At 37.9% G+C, this 19,360-nt stretch overlaps 1 protein-coding gene across 2 annotated transcripts in view; it reads left to right on the top strand.

The window, feature by feature from the left end:
* The first annotated feature begins 1,041 nt into the window (after positions 1 to 1,041).
* The window catches only part of DSTN (destrin, actin depolymerizing factor), a 33,244-nt gene continuing 14,925 nt past the window's right edge, over positions 1,042 to 19,360 (top strand). Inside the window, exons 1-4 of one of the 2 annotated variants that reach the window (XM_075596278.1) lie at positions 1,042 to 1,281; positions 10,536 to 10,810; positions 16,298 to 16,374; positions 17,903 to 18,208. In XM_075596278.1, coding sequence (XP_075452393.1) covers positions 1,279 to 1,281; positions 10,536 to 10,810; positions 16,298 to 16,374; positions 17,903 to 18,208 — 661 coding nt within the window. In that variant the 5' untranslated portion in view covers positions 1,042 to 1,278. The remainder of the gene's footprint in view (positions 1,282 to 10,535; positions 10,811 to 16,297; positions 16,375 to 17,902; positions 18,209 to 19,360) is intronic. The other variant, XM_075596280.1, reaches the window with a different exon arrangement.

Here is a 19,360-nt window from a genome sequence, read left to right as displayed (position 1 = left end):
CATCTGCTCCTCCCTACATATCAGCTTTGATCTCTATTTATGCCGCTGCTGGTTTCCTTTGCGCCTTTCCACCCCTTTCGCCTCTCTCGCCTTAAACCTTTTCCCCTCACCTGTGGAATTCTCTCACACTTGGTACTGTATATGCAACGTGCTTTCTCTCCCCACCTTTAAGACAAACCTTAAAACTCACCTCTTAAATGACGTGTTTCAATAGCTTCGACACATGGTTACTTTTCAACACCCACAGTTGCTCCTACCAACCATTGTGGCCAAGCAGTGTCATCCACTGCACTTATTTCCTCTCCTGCTGTCTCTTTGTCTCCCAACACACCACTTAGATTCTAAGCTCTCCAGGGATTTCCTTTCCTATTGCCTCATATTGTTTGTTGCACTTTTTGTATCATAATTCCCTGTACTGTATTATCTCTTTTAAAGAACTGAATACAGCTGTGGGAGCAATATAAATAAAAATATACACACAAACTGAAACAGCAGTTCGGGTAGTTTGCAGATAAAAACTCCATAGACGAAAATGGCCCAAACGGCTGCTTCAGCATATATAGAATTTAATTTGAGTTCAGGTGTATTCCTCAGTTATTACAGTACTTACCCTCTTTTCTCTAAAAAGGCCCTACAAATCTAGCAGTATAGAGCTTGCACCGTTCCCTCAGGCACACAATAGGGCAAAAAAAGCTGCACCATTCAATATCTGCTTTGCGATACTTCTAACAGTTATATTTACCTTGTTAATGCCTGAAGCAACGGGGTTAATGTCCCCCCCCCCCCCCTAAAGTCAGGGGAGATGATGGTCAGCACATATCCTGCCCAATAACTCCATAGTGTTGAAACCTATTTGCTTGGTTCTCTTTCTTTATAACCAGCCAGATAAAAGACATCAGGTGTTTTCAAAGCCTCAGGCAACACGCATCTTGCTGAGAGAAAAAAAAATTCCACTGAAAACAAGTGAGTGAGGCAGCACAAAGCAAGTCAATGTGTACTCCTGTCCTGCCCCTCCCTTCTTGGTTATAGAGAAGCCAGTTCAGAGGCAGGCTGACGTCACTAGAATCCTGCATCACTTCAGAGAATTTCACCTTGCAAGGATGCAGGGCGCAATACATTGACTGGACAGAGCTGCTAAGGGCAGCAGGGCAGCCACACAGGTGTGTGCACACAGGGGACATTGTGACATCAAGCAATCGTTAATCTCCAGCTATTGACAAGCCCATCTCAACCTCTCTGCTAGATTATATCAAACCCCAGCCAGGCGCTCAGCAAGGAATGGTAAGTGGAAAGTCATTATTAAATGGGCGGAAAAGAAATGGGCATATGTATCTACCCGCTGGTCAGAATCAAAAGATCTTTAAACAATGGACTTATCTTTTTAGACACTATATTAAAAAATATATATGTTTATATTTATCTAACACTTGCTTCTAGATGGACCAGCAATGCAGCAAAAATGTTACAACTTCATTCCTTTTTTTTTTTTTTTTTTAAAGAAAAACGTGGTAAATTAGTTAGGTAGATAAGTAAGAAGTCTTCTAACCAATCAATATTTGTTATTCCAAAAACTGTCATTGTTTAAAATGGCACTGTTTGTTGTACTTTATTGTTCAATTATTTTAATTAACTATATCATTTTCTTATGGTTTGCTGAATTCTTGTTTATCAGCTGCTCAAATGTATCTGTTTGGCTAATTATTGCATAATTACTATTTTTAAAAATAAATACCAAGAGATAAACAATCGTAACAAGTTCACAATCCAGACCCATAATATTATATTAAAAAAAAATATTTATTTGTGTCAATTGACGTGCCACTGGAATGATGGGATCAACCTTGACAGAGTGGCAGGCTGGAAATGTTTTGACCAAAGGATTGAACTAAAGGACCCATAGTTATGAGAAGAAAAAATACAGAAAAAACATATAGTAATTAACTAATTAATTTGTCATATTGGATGTGCATTAGGCCTTCTCTTTATTGTGTCATCACAAAAAAAGATTGCACAAAGCATTTGTTTATGAGCGAAAGATTAAAAGTTTAAAACATATTTAAAAATACAGTACTTGTATTGTCTCAATTGTTGTATTTTTTTTTATATAGTGGCCTTCATTCATCTTTCCTTAGTTCAGTTTGGTCCTAGGACTGTCGTTTTTAAACAATAGGATCAATCTCATTGGACACTACAAAAGGTTTCTGCGTCTTTTAAAACTTTGTTTTATAAATTGATATTGTTGGATATAATATCAAACATTAATAACGACAATAATATTAGCAGAAGTACCTTATGCAACATTAACCGCTCTACAGAGTTTCACAGAGACAATAAGTCCCTGCTCCCAAGCAGCTTACTATCCCATTGTGGTACTTTAACTCTTTCATGCCAGTGTCCTGGAAAGCATTGCTGCCCCCTCCGGAAGCAAAGGGGTTAAATAGCAAGGAGCGAAAAGGCAATATTTACTAAGAGGTGGTATTTCACAAAATACCTTCCAGTGCCGAAAACAATTTATGGCACATTCAGCCATCTTATGTCACATTCAGCTGGAGGTGTCTCTTAGAATAGAACCGCTTGCTAAATATGGGGGATAGGGACTTGTCTGAGAGGTTGAAGCCCGGATTTGAATTGAATTTACTAAGCCACACACTTCAAACCAATTATTGCACAGAAATTATTCAGCAAGTGTTGTAAACATAACAGCAATGTTATATCATAAACCCCTGATGGAATTATACTATTGTATAGTGTAGATATACATTTAATAATGTGCATACAGTTAAAAAAAAAACAGCAGGTGCACCATACTGTAGGACGTAAAGGTGATCAAATTCTATGAAGGAACTCAATGAAGCAGAAGAGGGTACATATGTATTCATTTCGATGACATAGTGCAGTGTAAATACATAAATTAGACATCAATTGTATCTTTTATGTATCGTGTATTTGATATAGATTTTTGCAGTTGGAAAGTATCTTCATTACTAATGCCTACATACTGTACATCTAGTCACTGTGTTTAGAATATGTATGTATGCACACACTATTTTCTTATTACCTTAGCAACCTCTGTTTACCCCACTTTGAATGACATGGTGATATGGGTACTAATACTAATAGGTTACTTGAAACCTTGTGTCGTGCCAAGTATACTGTATATAGTCGGTGGGTGTATTGCTTTGTCATATTTACTTCACTTATGGAAAAAATTGTTGCATGTCAATGTTTTTCGGGCATACAAATTTGCTTTTCAGTATATATTATTGGGGACATTTCTGAGCATCGAACGTTCTTCATGCTCTTTAGAAATAGCATTTGTATGTACAAGTATGTTAAAAGAAGACAATATAATCTTGCCCATCTAAAGTAAGAGGGCACTAACAGTTAAGTTTCAGATTTTTTTTTACATGTTATATAAGTATAACGTACATACATAACAATAAATGTTACCAGCAGCCTTCGTTTACTTGCATTCACCGATATATTTGACATGTCTAGTAATTTCAAGAGAGAATGTGAGATATTGTTCTGTGACAAAAACAGTACTGTTGTCAGTGTCTGTTACACACATTTTAAAATGAGACCTTCAAGAATGGGACCATGTGGTTGCTATGGTGGGACATATGTTGCTGCATTGTCAAAGCTGCTCAATTTACTTCATTGGCATCTATATTTCACGCAGTTAGTCATGCTCAGGGAAAATGAAATCGGAAGCTCACAATGGGTCTTTTTAGGACATGATGTTGCTAGACAATGAATCGAAAATATCAGAAAAGGAGGATCGTATTATCACATGACACCATGTCCAGAAGGAACACATCATATTTGTATCACTTCTTTCACCCAATTTGTGTAAATAAAAATTGAGTAAATTTTCCTTAAATTGCCTAAAAAGCTAAATTAATTTGGAGAGTTTTATTTTTATTATTATTAATTAACTTACTGGGCTTTTTTTTATTTTTTTTTAAAAATGTATTTCTTCTGTTGAATTTACATACCGTGGTCTGCCTTTTTACAGATGACTGGTATACCAATTCGGCATTACATTTGTCTCACAAGAATGTACAGTTTAAAAGAGCAGATCATAGTAAAATACCCCAAAACGTTGAAAGCCCTCCGCAAAATTAAGCATTTTAATCGTTGTCTCACAATTTTGAGGTGCCATTCCACTCAAATTCAGTAGTGAGCTATACTGCACATGAAATTAAGTATTACTGATGAAATATTACTAAGTACAGTATTTATTTTCAATAAGTAATTTTACTTTAAGCGATTGTGTTTGGGAGGGGATATCGTAGCTATCTACAAATATATTTAAAGAAAACTTTTAATGCCAAAGATCGTACAAATGACATAGTGCCATCCTTTGAGGTTAGGGGAAAGGAAATTTCACCAGCAGCAAAGGAAAGGGTTATTTACAGTGAGGGCAGATGGAGTGTTGAATTTACTATCGATGGAGACTGTGATGGACTACCGATGGAGATTACAGATGTAATGGATATCCTTAAGAAAAGGTTAGACATCTTTTTAGAAAGGAAAGTTTTATACAGGCCTATACAAAATAAGTTTAAAATAGGAAGAAGATGGGTGAACAAAGGCAGTGCACTGCCTAAAAAGAATGGAGGAGGCTCATGGTGGCAAAAAGAATTCCATTTATTAAATAAGGGATCAAACATAACCCCTGCATAACACAGATAACGCCCACCTACGCGTTTCGGGCCGTGCGCCCTTTATCAATTACACCTTTAATATACTGTATATATACACTTTGCAAGTTTAAGCCTAACAAGAGAATACGTAATAGTAAATATCACATAATATGATATATATATACAGTTAGGTCCGTAAATAATTGGACACTGATACAAGTTTTGTTATTTCGGCTGTGTACCAAAATAAATTCAAGTTACTGTTAAATAATGAATATAGAGTTAAAGTGCAGTCTATCAGCTTTAATTTGAGGGTATTCACATCCACATTGGAGAAAGGGTTTAGGAATTACATTTCTTTAATATGTAGCCCCCTCTTTTTCAAGGGACCAAAAGTAATTGGACAATTGACTCAAAAACTGTTTCATGGACAGGTGTGGGCTATTCCTTCGTTATTTCATCATCAATTAAGTAGGTAAAAGGTCTGGAGTTGATTCCAGGTGTGGCATTCGCATTTGGAAGCTGTTGCTGTGAACCCACAACATGCGGTCAAAGGAGCTCTCAATGCAAGTGAAACAGGGCATCCTTAGGCTGCAAAAAAAAAAGAAATTCCATCAGAGAGATAGCAGGAACATTAGGAGTGGCCAAATCAACAGTTTGGTACATTCTGGGGAAAAAGAACGCACTGGTGAGCTCTGCAACACAAAAAGGCCTGGACGTCCACGGAAGACAACAGTGGTGGATGATCGAAGTATCCTTTCCATGGTAAAGAAAACCCCCTTCACAACATCCAGCCAAGTGAAGAACACTCTCTAGGAGGTAGGCATATCATTATCCAAGTCTACCTTAAAGAGAAGACTTCACAAGAGCAAATACAGAGGGATCACCATAAGGTGCAAACCATTCATAAGCCTCAAGAATAGAAAGGCCAGATTAGACTTTGCCAAACAATATCTAAAAAAGCCAGCCCAGTTCTGGAACACCATTCTTTGGACAGATGAAACTAAGATCAACCTGTACCAGAATGATGGGAATAAAAAAGTATGGAGAAGGCTTGGAACGGCTCATGATCCGAAGCATACCACATCATCTGCAAAACATGGGGGAGGCAGTGTGATGGCATGGGCATGCATGGCTTACAATGGCACTGGCTCACTAGTGTTTATTGCTGATGTGACAGAAGACAGAAGTAGCCGGATGAATTCTGAAGTGTATAGGGATATATTGTCTGCTCAGATTCAGCCAAATTCAGCGAAGTTGATTGGACGGTGCTTCACTTTACAGATGGACAATGACTCAAAACATACTGCGAAAGCAACCCTGGAGTTTTTTAAGGCAAACAAGCGGAAAAATCTGCAATGGCCGAGTCAATCACCTGACCTCAAACCGATCAAGCATGCATTTCACTTGCTGAAGACACAACTTAAGGCAGAAAAACCCACGAACAAACAACAACTGAAGACAGCTGCACTAAAGGCCTTGCAAAGATCCACAAAGAAGAAAACCCAGCGTTTGGTGATGTTCTTGCATTCCAGACTTCAAGCAGTCATTGACTGCAAAGGATTCTCGACAAAGTATTAAAAATGAACATTTTATTTATGATTGTGTTAATTTGTCCAATTACATTTGAGTCCCTGAAATAAGGGGACTGTGTATGAAAATGGTTGCAATTCCTAAACGTTTCATACGATATTTCTGTTCAACCCATTAAATTAAAGCTGAAAGTCTGCACTTCTATTGCATCTCAGTTATTTCATTTCAAATCCATTGTGGTGGCGTACACAGCCAAAATTCTGAAAATTGTATCAGTGTCCAATTATTTACGGACCTAACTGTATATTTCTTTAATCAATTACATAGGGCTGTTCCTCTATAGTAAACCATTTTGTTACCCACACATTTAACAGAACCAGAAGTGAAACATTGATCTTATCAATCTGTTTAAAAAAAAAAACAGAGCCCATGTCAAGAAAAGGGTGACCATAAGTCCCGGATTTTCATGAAACATCTAGCTATTCCAATAATTTCCTCAAAATCGTTTGAATGTCCTGGTTTTAAGCTTTAGCCTATTTGAATGGCGGTGGTTGTGGTTGCAGCAGGGGAGGAGAATGGCTGCAGCAAATAAGGGTGGGAGCAGTGACAAAGGAGGATGGGAACCATGTAAAAGGAGGGGTGGGGGGTCATTACATGGGTGTGCTCAGTGCATTTAATTTGGGGACTCCACGGTGCCTCACCCTCCATCTGGAGGCTCTGAGACATTTGCTCTTTACGTTGATATTTACTCACATTCAGAAATAATTGATAAATGGCGATGACATCAAATAGTTATACTATTTTCCAAGAGATTGCATAATCATTCTATTTCTGGGGAAAGTCGTTCTGTCCTGCTATCGTGATGTCATCATGACTGCCTTCCCTAACAAAAACCTGCCAGTATTTATCCAGAGAATATCCCTTAGTCAGGTCAACTACTCCTAACATTATGACCAAATATGGGATTATCATGTGACTTTCTGGAACAATCTTAACACTGATGTCATATCTGCTTATGTACATATAAGGTACTACCCTAGTTATCAGATTTGATTGCATAGTGTTACCATAAGGTTATCAATAGCAACTATCTGTCACTCGCTAGCCCTTCCCCAGACATCCCAACAAAGCTGTATGGCCTCCCTGTCTATATATAGATTCTGACCTTATGCTTGTCAGAACAATTCTTGTGTTGCATCTGTTCCCATATTCCACTCAACCCTAATTACAATATAATACATATGAATATTAATTAAAATCTTATAAGGACTGGAATTGAAAAGCCCTGATGTAGAGGAAGCTAGAAGGGGAATGCATGTGGAGAGATATTGAGTGCAGGGTAGGAATGTGAGGGGAAGAGAAGATGGGTGTGTGCAAGCAGGAGAAAAGGGACATTTTGTGCAGGGGGGAGAATGGGATTTTGAGAGAGAAAACAATCCACCAGCCAATCAGCTCACTTAACAGGATTCAGTAAGCCCCAATGCTGGGTATCACCCCCTGATGTGACGTTGACTGCCATTGACCTGAATAGCATTAAATGCTGGATTGGGTGTGATATCCCACATCACGGCTTAGTGAATCTGCCCCTAAGAGTGAACTCCGTTTGCAACAACTTAGGGGACAATTTATTAAAGTCTTCCAGCTGCAGAACTAGTGCAAAAGAACAACACTTGATTTGTCAAAGCAAAAACTCCAACTGCTTTTAATGGGATTCCTTTCTGTTAATAGGACATTAAAGGACAAAGTGCTAGCATAAACACTAACCAGATGCAGCAATAAGATGTAGCAGATGGTTCACGGTTTTTGGTGTCTGTTTTAATTTGTTGAATGTTTAATCTACTGTCTGTTTTTGTCATGTTGTGTATTAATTAAACTCCTATAGAATACACCATAGAAAATCTTAATTGCTAAGATTAAAGTAAGAACAATTGAACATTCCAATAGACATATTTAGGACAGGGCTCTTTGCAATGTTCTCATAATCACTGTCTTTCCTCATGAAGAAGTTATATATGTTTACAATAAGTAACAGGGAGGTTAACATTCATTGTTTTTTTTTCTACTAATATATTGTACTGATATGTAGAATATCAGCTTTTAAAGAAGATGATAAATATGATGTTTTGGGATGTTCTGATCTAATTGTTTGTTAGTAAGTGCTGCAAAACATCTAAAATTACACTAATAGCTACATTTCGCATAGAGACTAAATGGTTAATTCTATATAGTCTGAAGCCGCCATTTTGTCTGAAACCCCTAAGACTTTAATGTGGATTTTTAGCCGTGAAAAATCGAAATGGTCGCTTTGGACTCTATAGAATTTTCCACAAAGGGCATTATTCAGTATTGTCCTAATCGGTCGATTATGGTCAACTGCCATAGACTTGAATTGTAGTTTTCATCCAATAAGGTGCTCTGTCTGAGTATAAAAGGAACCCAGCCTTGAATAGTATCACTGTTTAAGGGAAAACAAAACACTGGTTTGAAGTCTGAGAAATCAACCCTTCCTTTCAGCAAGGTCCCTCTTGCCAATTGGTTTAAAGTTACTTACCATGGTCTGTGAATTGTTTTCTTTGTTAAAAGCTCTATTTCCATTGACTATGGAATTCTTTTAATGAAAATACATACTGTATAAAGAAATAGAAGCAAGACAAAGCTCAATCAAAACACTGTTCCACTAAAAAAACCATTTTTAATATAAACACTTTCCTTTATTTTCTCTTCTTCCATTATGGTCACATATAGATAGCAGTGTGAAATCCTTTAATGCTTTTCTATTTTAAAAAATAATAATAATAAAAAAAAAATATATATATATATATATATATATATATATATATATATATATATATATATATATATATTTATTATTAAAAAAATGAGTTTTTCCAATTTGTGCTTGAAGACCCAAATTTCAATAGTAAAATAACAAATAAAAAAAGACATATTACTACACTTTGGCGCTAGTTTAAAGCCTACAGTATATCTAACTGAAGAAAGTAGAAATGTGCTTGGAGATGCAAATAATGTTGCGCCAATTTTGCCCCACAAGACTTTAGTGAATGTACGCCCTTGTTTCATGCCCCCTATCTACAAAAAAAATAATACTTGTGAATATCAAGTTTAAAAGTGTAGTTCTACTTTGAAACGACAGTAATATTGAAATCAGCAGAAAGCTCTTAGTGCATGCCTTGTAATAACTCTTCTACTATGTCATTACTCTCTTTTTAAATTTGGTCTCGAAAGCCCAAGATCACATACAGTAGTAAAATAGCAAATAAAACTTAACAAACAATACCTATTAATTCACTTTGGAACTAGTTTGAGGCTTATATCTCCTCCATAGTTTTAAACTCACCCAGCCCACTTTTAAATTGCTGTTCTTGTTATGCGCCTGTGAATGACGAGTCTTAAGACATTGCTCCCTCCATTAGAGAGGTTAAGAGAACGTTTGCAGGTAGTGTTAGGATCTGCATACCTTGACGTGGTTTTCAAGCTTAAAGATACTTTGGTCAATGAATTTGACTAAGTGACCCTCACGTATGAGAAGAGAAACAGATACTGTAAGTATTTAACTATATCATTCGTCCTATTGGATGTAGCACTGAGGCTTTTTTTGTCTTTTGAAGGTCATATCTAACTGAAGAAAGGAGGAGTGTGGTTGGAGATACAAGTCATTATACACTACAAGTCTTGTGGCTGCAAAATTGCAAAACCAGCGCAAGAAAAGCATTATATTTATCATCAACTAAAATGAATCCAATTTAATTTGGGAACATATACTGTATTAACATTTCCTTGCCGCAATACTGGGGCAAATAAAATGCTCCAAATTCATCAAGGAAAAACATTCCTAATTTAATCAATAGAGCATTTTCCATTAATAAATCTGGTGTCGATCTTTTTGCCGACTTTGAGGATCATTTATCAGTGCACTTGCACATACGGGGGGCTTTGCATTAAAATTGGTGTAAAACTGCAACAAAAAGTGCACAATACAATATGATTTTGTGCTTTGTCAGATACAGTGCTATTCTTTTGCACTAGTTTTGCCGTTCCACGTTCCCACCGGAGGATAATGATCAGATGGAGAGAAATCGCTCACCTTTACTGGTTTCTTCTGCATTTTGACCGAAAGGGACTAGGATGATTATGTATGAGTTAAACCAGACTGCAAAACTAGGATAAACAAACTGCACCAGATTAATCAAAGAACAAAAATCGCATTGAAATTAACATGATCTTTTGCTTTAAAAAATAAATAAATCTGGTGCAGTTCGTTTAGTTCAGTTTTGCAGCACGGGGATTTGATACATAACCTCTCAATAAACGTGCATGCCGTTTCTTACACAGGCATCGGGCGTCCGAGTCGATGATTCCGTTCTCCACTTGTTTCAAGAAATGAAGCTCATGAAGTCCGGAAAGAAAGCGGTCTTCTTCGGTTTCAGCAGCGACGAGAAATACATCATCGTGGAGGAGGGAAAAGAAATCCTTTCAGAAGATTGCAACGGTGACTTTTTCCCACGTTTGAAAGCATTGTTCCATGAAAACAAATGCTGCTATGCCTTGCTGGATATTCATTATGTTACCGGGGAATCCAAAAAACAAGACCTGATTTTCGTGATGTGGTAAGTTGATGGCTGCAATTGGCACTGAGGCTTATGAGATTAACTCAATGTCATTATCTTTCCCCCTGAGCATGTCCTGCACTTCATTATTATTTATATTTTTTAGTCTTAAAGCTGCAGTTCAAGCTGTCGTTTAAAAAAAAAAATGTATTCAATATGTGCATCAATACAATCTATACACCGACATGTTATTAGCTAAGTTGCTGATTGATCCATTCTCCTGTAAATCGATCGCTGAAGATTCGGCTCGGGGTTCCCTAAATGCATCTTGGGTCCTCTTCTGCTGCACTAACAGCCAAAGTTCTGTGAGGAAGATCATGTGACCAGGCAGGCACTAGATTCAATTGGTTCACTGCTAGAGAGGGCAGGGTTCAAAAAGGTCATGCTGTTTCAGAAGGGGAAGGGGATGTGACTTTGTAAATGGTTGCTATAGGAACAAAAATGCGTGTTACATTAGAATACATTTTTTTTTAAATGCTACAAGTATTTTCTCATAGTACAGAACTGATTTATTTAAAAAAAAAACACATGCAGGATATTGCTTGAACAGCAGCTTTAAAAAAAACATGATTTCATATGTAGCATCTGAGGTTGCCATGGTAACCTTTAAATGGCAATAAGCACTGTAGTGAGCTTTATTTTAACCTACACTTACTATTTTAAACGCTTACATCTCCTAAACAAAGCATGCCATTTTAAAGATCATTTTTTGGGGTGAGAAGGGCAAGAAGAGATCTTTTAAAGGAAGTAAAAATGCAATGCAAAAGAAAAATGGTGATGAGCGTGGACTGCAGCTTTAACACTTTGGGTGCCCAAAGATGTAGCTACTGTGTCATGGGACTGGCAATCTAGGGGCCCCAACATGACGTAGTAACTGTCATAAATACATAATAATCCAGGGCAGTAGTCACAGAGTGATAGCACAGGGCTGCAACTACTACTACATTTTCAATTACAAATCCAAAGTATAGCTAGATTTTTTTTCATACTGTTGTTTTTTTCTTAAAGGAAAACAGATTTTTTTTAAAAAAAAACTTTTTTCTTACTGCATACATTTTTTTTTCAAAATACAACCCAAAGAGTTTTCCTGGCTGTTATACAGTTGCAGAATTTCTTTAAGTCAGACGCAGAACCCACGGTTTTTTTTGTAGACCACAAAAGCCATTGGTTTCAGGTAGTCTACAGTATTCACTGGTACAAAACCAGTGCAAAAAGCAGCATCATATTTATCAGAGAGAATCCAGATGAAAGCGACTGGAGTTTTCCCTTTGATAAATCTGCAGCAATTATTTATAGTGGTTTTGCCCGAGTTTTGCAGCTGGGAAAATGTAGTAAATAACCCCATGTATCTTCTGAGGTGGGATTGTTTGCTACAAAAGGTTTCTGAAGACACTAATTAAAGTAGATCTGGAAACAAGAAAAGGTAGCAGTATTTCTTACCACCACATATAAACAAATGCTGGTATCATAAAGGAGAGTGAACAATAAAAAAACAAATGACTAGATCAGTGGTTAAGGAACCCTATAATTATATTGTGAAATTCTGCGGAACCCCAACCTTCTCTAATAGCACGTCTGAGATCAGATGCATTGTAAGGAACCCGAACCCTGTCTAATAGTGTATCTGAGATCAGATGCATTGTAAGGAACCCCAACCCTTTCTAATAGCGCGTCTGAGATCAGATCCATTGTAAGGAACCTCAACCCTCTCTAATTGTGCATCTGAGATCAGATGCATTGCAAATTCTTCTGTATTTTATACCATTTACAGCACAAATTACCTGAAAATTTCAGGGATGTCCAGGGAACCAAAGTGTTTCTAGGAGCATCAGTTCAAAAACACTCAGCTAGATGGTTGTGGATCAAGCTCAGGAAAATTTGCCATGCAGTGTATCATACAGTATCTTTTTTTGGAAACATGGACTTAACCCATTACAATGAGTGTGATGAGCTTTCTACGCTGGCACATACCGTTGTTACATTTAAAGCAGCAAATCATGCTGCTATTTTTATTAGAGGGGGATGGAATGGCCCAGAGGGGTCATAGGGTGTGCACCTTGCACTATACCAATTGTGAAAGGAGGGAAAACTAAGTGGTATAACCTGTGTAGTGTAGGAACAAAAACTGCAATAAAGTGTGGAGGTGGTGCTGGCAGGGAAGGGGTTAATATTGAACAAAAAGATAAAGAGAAGTTCCCTATACGCCGCACGAGAGGACACCTGTACCTGTATTAAAACTTACTATTTATTAATAAACAATTAAAATATATTTATGGCAGCAGTAGTGTGAACCAAAATATTAAAAAGTAAATTAAAAACGAAGAGGTTAGCTGTGTGCCTAATTCTGACTAACGATGTAAATAGAAACCACTATTATAAGTATGAGTGTCCCACAACTATAAAATTATACTAGAAGTGGTAGTGGTTCTGTTACAATTTAATGTCGTTTGAACACTACTCCCAAATGGTGAAGGATGTAACCTACAATGATGTATAGGTTCAAAATGAGTGTGGTTGAGCCTGGTAGAATGTAGATCAAATATACATTCACATTTGTGCCAGGTCGTCAGGTTCAAGATTGAATGAGCCTGTGGGTCTGTTATGATAAGCTTTAGCAGCTGTCGCAAGATCACAAAGTATGTGTCTTGTACTTAGAACCATACACAAGATAAGGAGTAGTCAGAGTGTTATGCTTCCTATTGAAGTCTCCGAAACACTCTGAAAGGAGGTTAGGCAGCAGACCTCTCCGATATAGCCAGCGAACTAGGTGGGCAAGCTAAGCGTTACCACCTAGTTCGCTGGCTATATCGGAGAGGTCTGCTGCCTAACCTCCTTTCAGAGTGTTTCGGAGACTTCAATAGGAAGCATAACACTCTGACTACTCCTTATCTTGTGTATGGTTCTAAGTACAAGACACATACTTTGTGATCTTGCGACAGCTGCTAAAGCTTATCATAACAGACCCACAGGCTCATTCAATCTTGAACCTGACGGCCTGGCACAAATGTGTATGTATACTTGATCTACATTCTACCAGGCTCAACCACACTCATTTTGAACCTATACATCATTGTAGGTTACATCCTCCACCATTTGGGAGTAGTGTTCAAACGACATTAAATTGTAACAGAACCACTACCACTTCTAGTATAATTTTATAGTTGTGGGACACTCATACTTATAATAGTGGTTTCTATTTACATCGTTAGTCAGAATTAGGCACACAGCTAACCTCTCCGTTTTTAATTTACTTTTTAATATTTTGGTTCACACTACTGCTGCAATAAATATATTTTAATTGTTTATTAATAAATAGTAAGTTTTAATATAGGTACAGGTGTCCTCTCGTGCGGCGTATAGGGAACTTCTCTTTATCTTTTTGTTCAATGTTTGCTATTTTTATTAGGTAGCTTTTGTTACTTTATTTGAAGCATTGTGATCCCCAGAACTGAATATCAGAACTCCAAGCTACAGTACAGTTCCGGAGATATTTAATTTTGAGGTTCCTGTACAAGAATTCAATATGGCAACTGGGGTCCGTCTCACTTACAATATGCCAATTAAGGAGTCCAGGACGTCTGCGGCCCTTCATGGAGCTCCCAATTTATATAATAGAAAACCTTTTTCATTTGGGGGAGGATTGCTGCTTTAACCACAATTCATATTGGAGACTGGTGTACATATATGGGTCAAAAACAGAGCGTCAGGTAGTTTGAAGCAGTGAGGCTAATGTAGATTCAAATAGCCGATTAGGATCTTTTAACATATTGCCATATTTCATGCAAACTCACAAAATTAATTTTTGTGTCTCCTAAAATGTACTAATTGCTATGAGCACTTAACCTTTTAAAGGCCCTCATAACAATACAATACAAAAACGATACAAGAAGTGGCAGACATGAAATCTTTATGCTGCTCTGGAACAACGTATTATTTTCTTTCATTCAGCAGCTGATCACTGTGACAGCGATTTGAATGGACAAGGAGGACATCCTCTTTGGCTCAGAGTAGCTGGAGGATAGATTGAAGGCTATGTGATCCCTTACAGCAATCTCCTGACCCCGCTGCCACCCTGTCTGCAGCCTCAAAACATACACAACACTTGCTGATAGTTGATATTATTTTCAGTGTTACTATGTTCTGATCTTGCAGCTCAAAGTGACTCATATGGACCAGCACTTAAAGTATTTTTTTCTTAATAAAGCAGCAATATGGTTTTACTGAAAACAAATATATATATATATATATATATATATATATATATATATATAAACACACAAGAATGTTCGGGGCACTCAATAGGGGAAAGTATAAGGAAAGCAACTTATCTGGTCAGTTGTGGTGAAGCAGTGCAACCAGGATCACCATCCAGCAGCAAAAATAGACAAAATCCTGATGTACAAAATCCGCAGCACTCACCAATTCAAATGCAAAATCAATTTAATGTAGAAACACAAGCATCAGGGGTAACAGCAGGGAAAAGGAAGCGACGTTTCGGACCTCCCGGTCCTTTCTCAAGCTCCCCCCCTGTTAATTCAATTGTTTTTGCATTTGAATTGGTGAGTGCTGCGGATTTTGTACAGCGGGATTTTTTTATATATAATATATATATATATATATATATATATAATTATTATTACAGGTTTAAAGCAGGAGGTCTTCCAGAGATTCCTACCTCTGTAATGGCACCAGCATTTATGCTGCCAGAAAAATGGCGTGACTAATCTAATGGTGGCTTAAATGTCACACGTCACGCGGGCCAATAGGAAGCTGTGACGTCATCCTGTGCAGCGTCCTATTGGCCCGCGTGACCTGCAGAGATCTGCAGAGATACCATCACCCCCTCCAGAGGTATCTCTGGAAGCAGGGGGTCACCAGAGCTGAAATTTACACAGGTCAGTTCTGGCGACATCTGGCTTCAAACCTGTAAATAAAAATAAAACATTTTTAAAGTTAACCCGTCTTGCTGCTTTAGAGCTTTTTCATACAGTATCTTTTTTTTTGGGTGCTTGTTAAAAGGAGTCCAATTGGGCTTTCGTGTTTGATTCTTGTATTTTTGTCTTGGCCAATGTCTTCAGGACTACTTGCACCATTTTAGTATGGTTGCCACCTTCCTTTGTATTGCCACAGTATGTTTAGCTCTGCTTTTAATAATGATTAGTGGGACTTTTACCTTTTTTAAGTTTTCAGGCATAAAATTGAGGCACAATACTATTCCTATATATTGGTGGAATAAAAAGTTAATTACTTTTCTGTACCAATCAATTATGTCTCTAACAATTCCATTTTGGCTTTCATACACAAGTTGAAGTTTGGTGAAGACCCCTTAATTTGAAAAGGGCTCTTATACGGCCTGTACTTATAATATCAAGGTAACATAAATGTCACCATGTTTGAAAGGTAATACCATATAATTTGGAAAAAGTTGAATTCTATATTAAGTACATCTGGACAAACCTTTAGTATGTTTTATATATTCTTATGTAGGGCTCCTGAAGATGCGCCTATCAAAGAAAAGTTGCTCTTTGCTAGCTCAAAGCCATATTTAAAACAGGCCTTTTCAGGTATGTGACAATTTGTTATGTCTTTTCAACTTGTTGGGTATGTTTATGGATAGACTCATTGTAATCCTACCAACAAACAGTATTAAAATGTATCATAGGGGTGCATCACTGACGTGTGGGAGTATTGTTACATGTATTTTTTCTATCAGTTATTCTACAGAACTGTAAATAGCCACATAATGTTCTAATGCTGAAGACATCACTATACCGTGTGGCGATATAGGGCTCTATGCAGTAAGCGCCGAAAAAGTGCAATCGCCAAGGGTACCTTATCGGCATGATTCTGGCGATTTTCCCTCTCCGTATGCAATAAGTGCCGGATCCCTTCCGAATCAAGCCTAAAACATTTGCTCCCACTCTGCCGATGATTTGCCGATCACACACAGGTGTATCGGCGTGCATGGCGGGGTGCTGTTAGGTTCGCCAATTAAACTTCTTGCTGAATCTGCCGAAGCAAGCATGTTTTTGATTGAGCGGCCCATTTAAAGGCAGCGTGTATTGTTATTCATTCTCTGTGTTGTTGGGAGTGAGAGAGAGAGAGAGACACACAGAGCTGGGCGATTTACATATTTCATATTGACTGAGAGAGTTGTTGTGTATTGTGAGAGGTTTGTTCTGTGTTGTTTTGTTTACATCTTTGTCTTGTTTTCAATTTGTAAGTGTTTAGTGCGATTGGCTTTAAATTTCTTTTCTGTTCTTTGTGAGTGCTAGAGGTATGGCTGCAAGGCGTGGGAAGAGTGATGCTGGTGCGAGTGGTAGTGGTAGTCGTGCGAGTACGCGTCTGAGGGAACGTAGGGTTCAGGGGAGTGCTGTTGCTGGGAGTGCGAGTTGTGTTGCTGGGAGTGCGAGTTGTGTTGCTGGGAGTGCGAGTGATGTTGCTGTGAGTGTGAGTGGTGTTGCTGTGAGTGCGAGTGGTGTTGCTGTGAGTGCGAGTGCTGCTGGTGGCTCTGTTGCTGCTAGGGTGTCTGGTGGTGGGGTGGTTGCTGCTGGGCCGCTTTTGGAGTCTCTTCCATTGGAATAAGGAGAGTCCAGTCAGCAGCAGCCAAGCTCTGGCCCTGCACGTATTCGGAAGAAACGTCTGGAGCGCCCACGTAATCCTCGGTTCAATGAACAGGAAAACACAGTTCTTGTCACAGGGATTCTGGAGCACTATGACTGTCTGTATGGCCATTTACTAGGTAAGTCTATCTTTGCATTCATTCTTCAAAGACATGTTATCCTAGGTCATGTGAGGTGTCTTAATATCAAAATATTATTCGATAATATCTATCAATTCAACTTAATTGTTACACACATATTCCTTCATGATTTAGAACGACAATAACAATCAGTCGTACAATTTGGGCAAAGTTCATACAATATTCATGCAAGCTTCCTTACATTTGTATGTTTACACGTAAATGCTCATGTGGTACACATATTACACCTAAACCAGCATGTTTGGTATCTCTTGGAACAGGTAGCAGTTTAGGAAACTGATCGTTTTTATAATAATAATTAACGTCATATATGTTGTATGTATTTCAAGGGCGGACAAGTTCAGCATCAAAAAAAGAAATGTGGAATCAAATAACATTGGCTGTGTATGCATGTGGGAATCATGTCAGGAACCGGAAGAATTGTCAGAAGAGATTCGATGATATCAGGGCAAACTTAAAGAAAAAAATACAAGCACAACGGATGCATGCTTCTGGCACTGGAGGTGGGCCGCCAGCACAAGCTCTAATCTTAACACAATTGGAGGAGCAGATGCGGGAAAAATTTCTTCCCGTCGTCGTGGAGGGTTTGCCTGGGGACACAGATATCGGAATTTATTCTGCTCCATTTCCACCAGGTGACAAATGTTACTGTACTAGGCGTGTCGTAGGTTACAGTTCTTATCTATATTTCTGCTGCTACTTATACTTTCTTCCCAATATAAGCATACCTACATATATATCTGTATATACGTCTCTCTCTATATATCTATATATCTATCTATCTATATATATTTATATCTAGTTGTCCTACAAAAAGTAACAATTAATATATAGGGTGGCAAAAGGTGGCACTGAGTGGTCATTTGCATGTCATTTCCCAGAATCCCTTGCTGCAGTGGAAGCGCTGTATGCTGGCCGATGATGGGAAAAGACAGGGTTGCAGACCTGTCTAAGACATGCAAATGAGCATACAGTAATATGTACAGTTGCTGTGTATATATATATATATATATATATATATATATATATATACATAATTTAGTGATAATCTATGTAACACCTATAAACAGGACATTACTGCCTCATCAACTCTTGCATGGAAGATAGTGCATTCAAAGGCGAACATACATAATTTGCACTAACACATTTCGTTATGTTTAATTAAACGTCGTTTTTTGCTTCATGTAATATACAGAGAGCATAATTAGGAACATGTAGCATATGTTATTTAATTGTGTTCATATGTAGCTCACTTCAGATTCTTATTTCGCTCATGTACCAGTGTGTGAAACCAGCTGCAATTCATATGTAATCACAGCATAGAGGAGAACACAGGGGGTGGGGTTGGGCACCCAGCCAGATCACAGGGTCATGTTATGGTCTACTCTTTTGGGACGCCTTACAGCTGCTAGAAACAAATAAAAGGTCAGGGTGCTGTCACGTCTTGGGGGAGGGACTACAGTTGTTAGAAGCTGACAAGGTGAACAGAAGTTCATCACATTCATTTAAAATGGTAATTCTATGAAAACTTTCACCCACCAGGCCACTATATACTGTATGAAAAAGTATGTTACTCATTCGTTCACTCATATGTCCTTTGAACCTTATAGAAACGGCACATTATCACACCAGTAGCATCTGTGAGCGACACGCTACATGTGTTGATGAGTGTCAGCCACATTGAGCGCTACACCTGCTTCTATTAATTGTTCACACATATCCCTAAAAAAATTAATTCACATTTCCACAATTACGTACTGAATTATAAGCAGAGTCAACTTTGCTGT

This window comes from Ascaphus truei, chromosome 4, assembly GCF_040206685.1.
Source record: "Ascaphus truei isolate aAscTru1 chromosome 4, aAscTru1.hap1, whole genome shotgun sequence".
In the NCBI taxonomy this organism is placed as follows: Eukaryota; Metazoa; Chordata; class Amphibia; order Anura; family Ascaphidae; genus Ascaphus; species Ascaphus truei.
The sequence above is the reverse complement of the archived record's forward strand: the minus strand, read 5'-3'. Positions and strand labels throughout refer to the sequence as shown.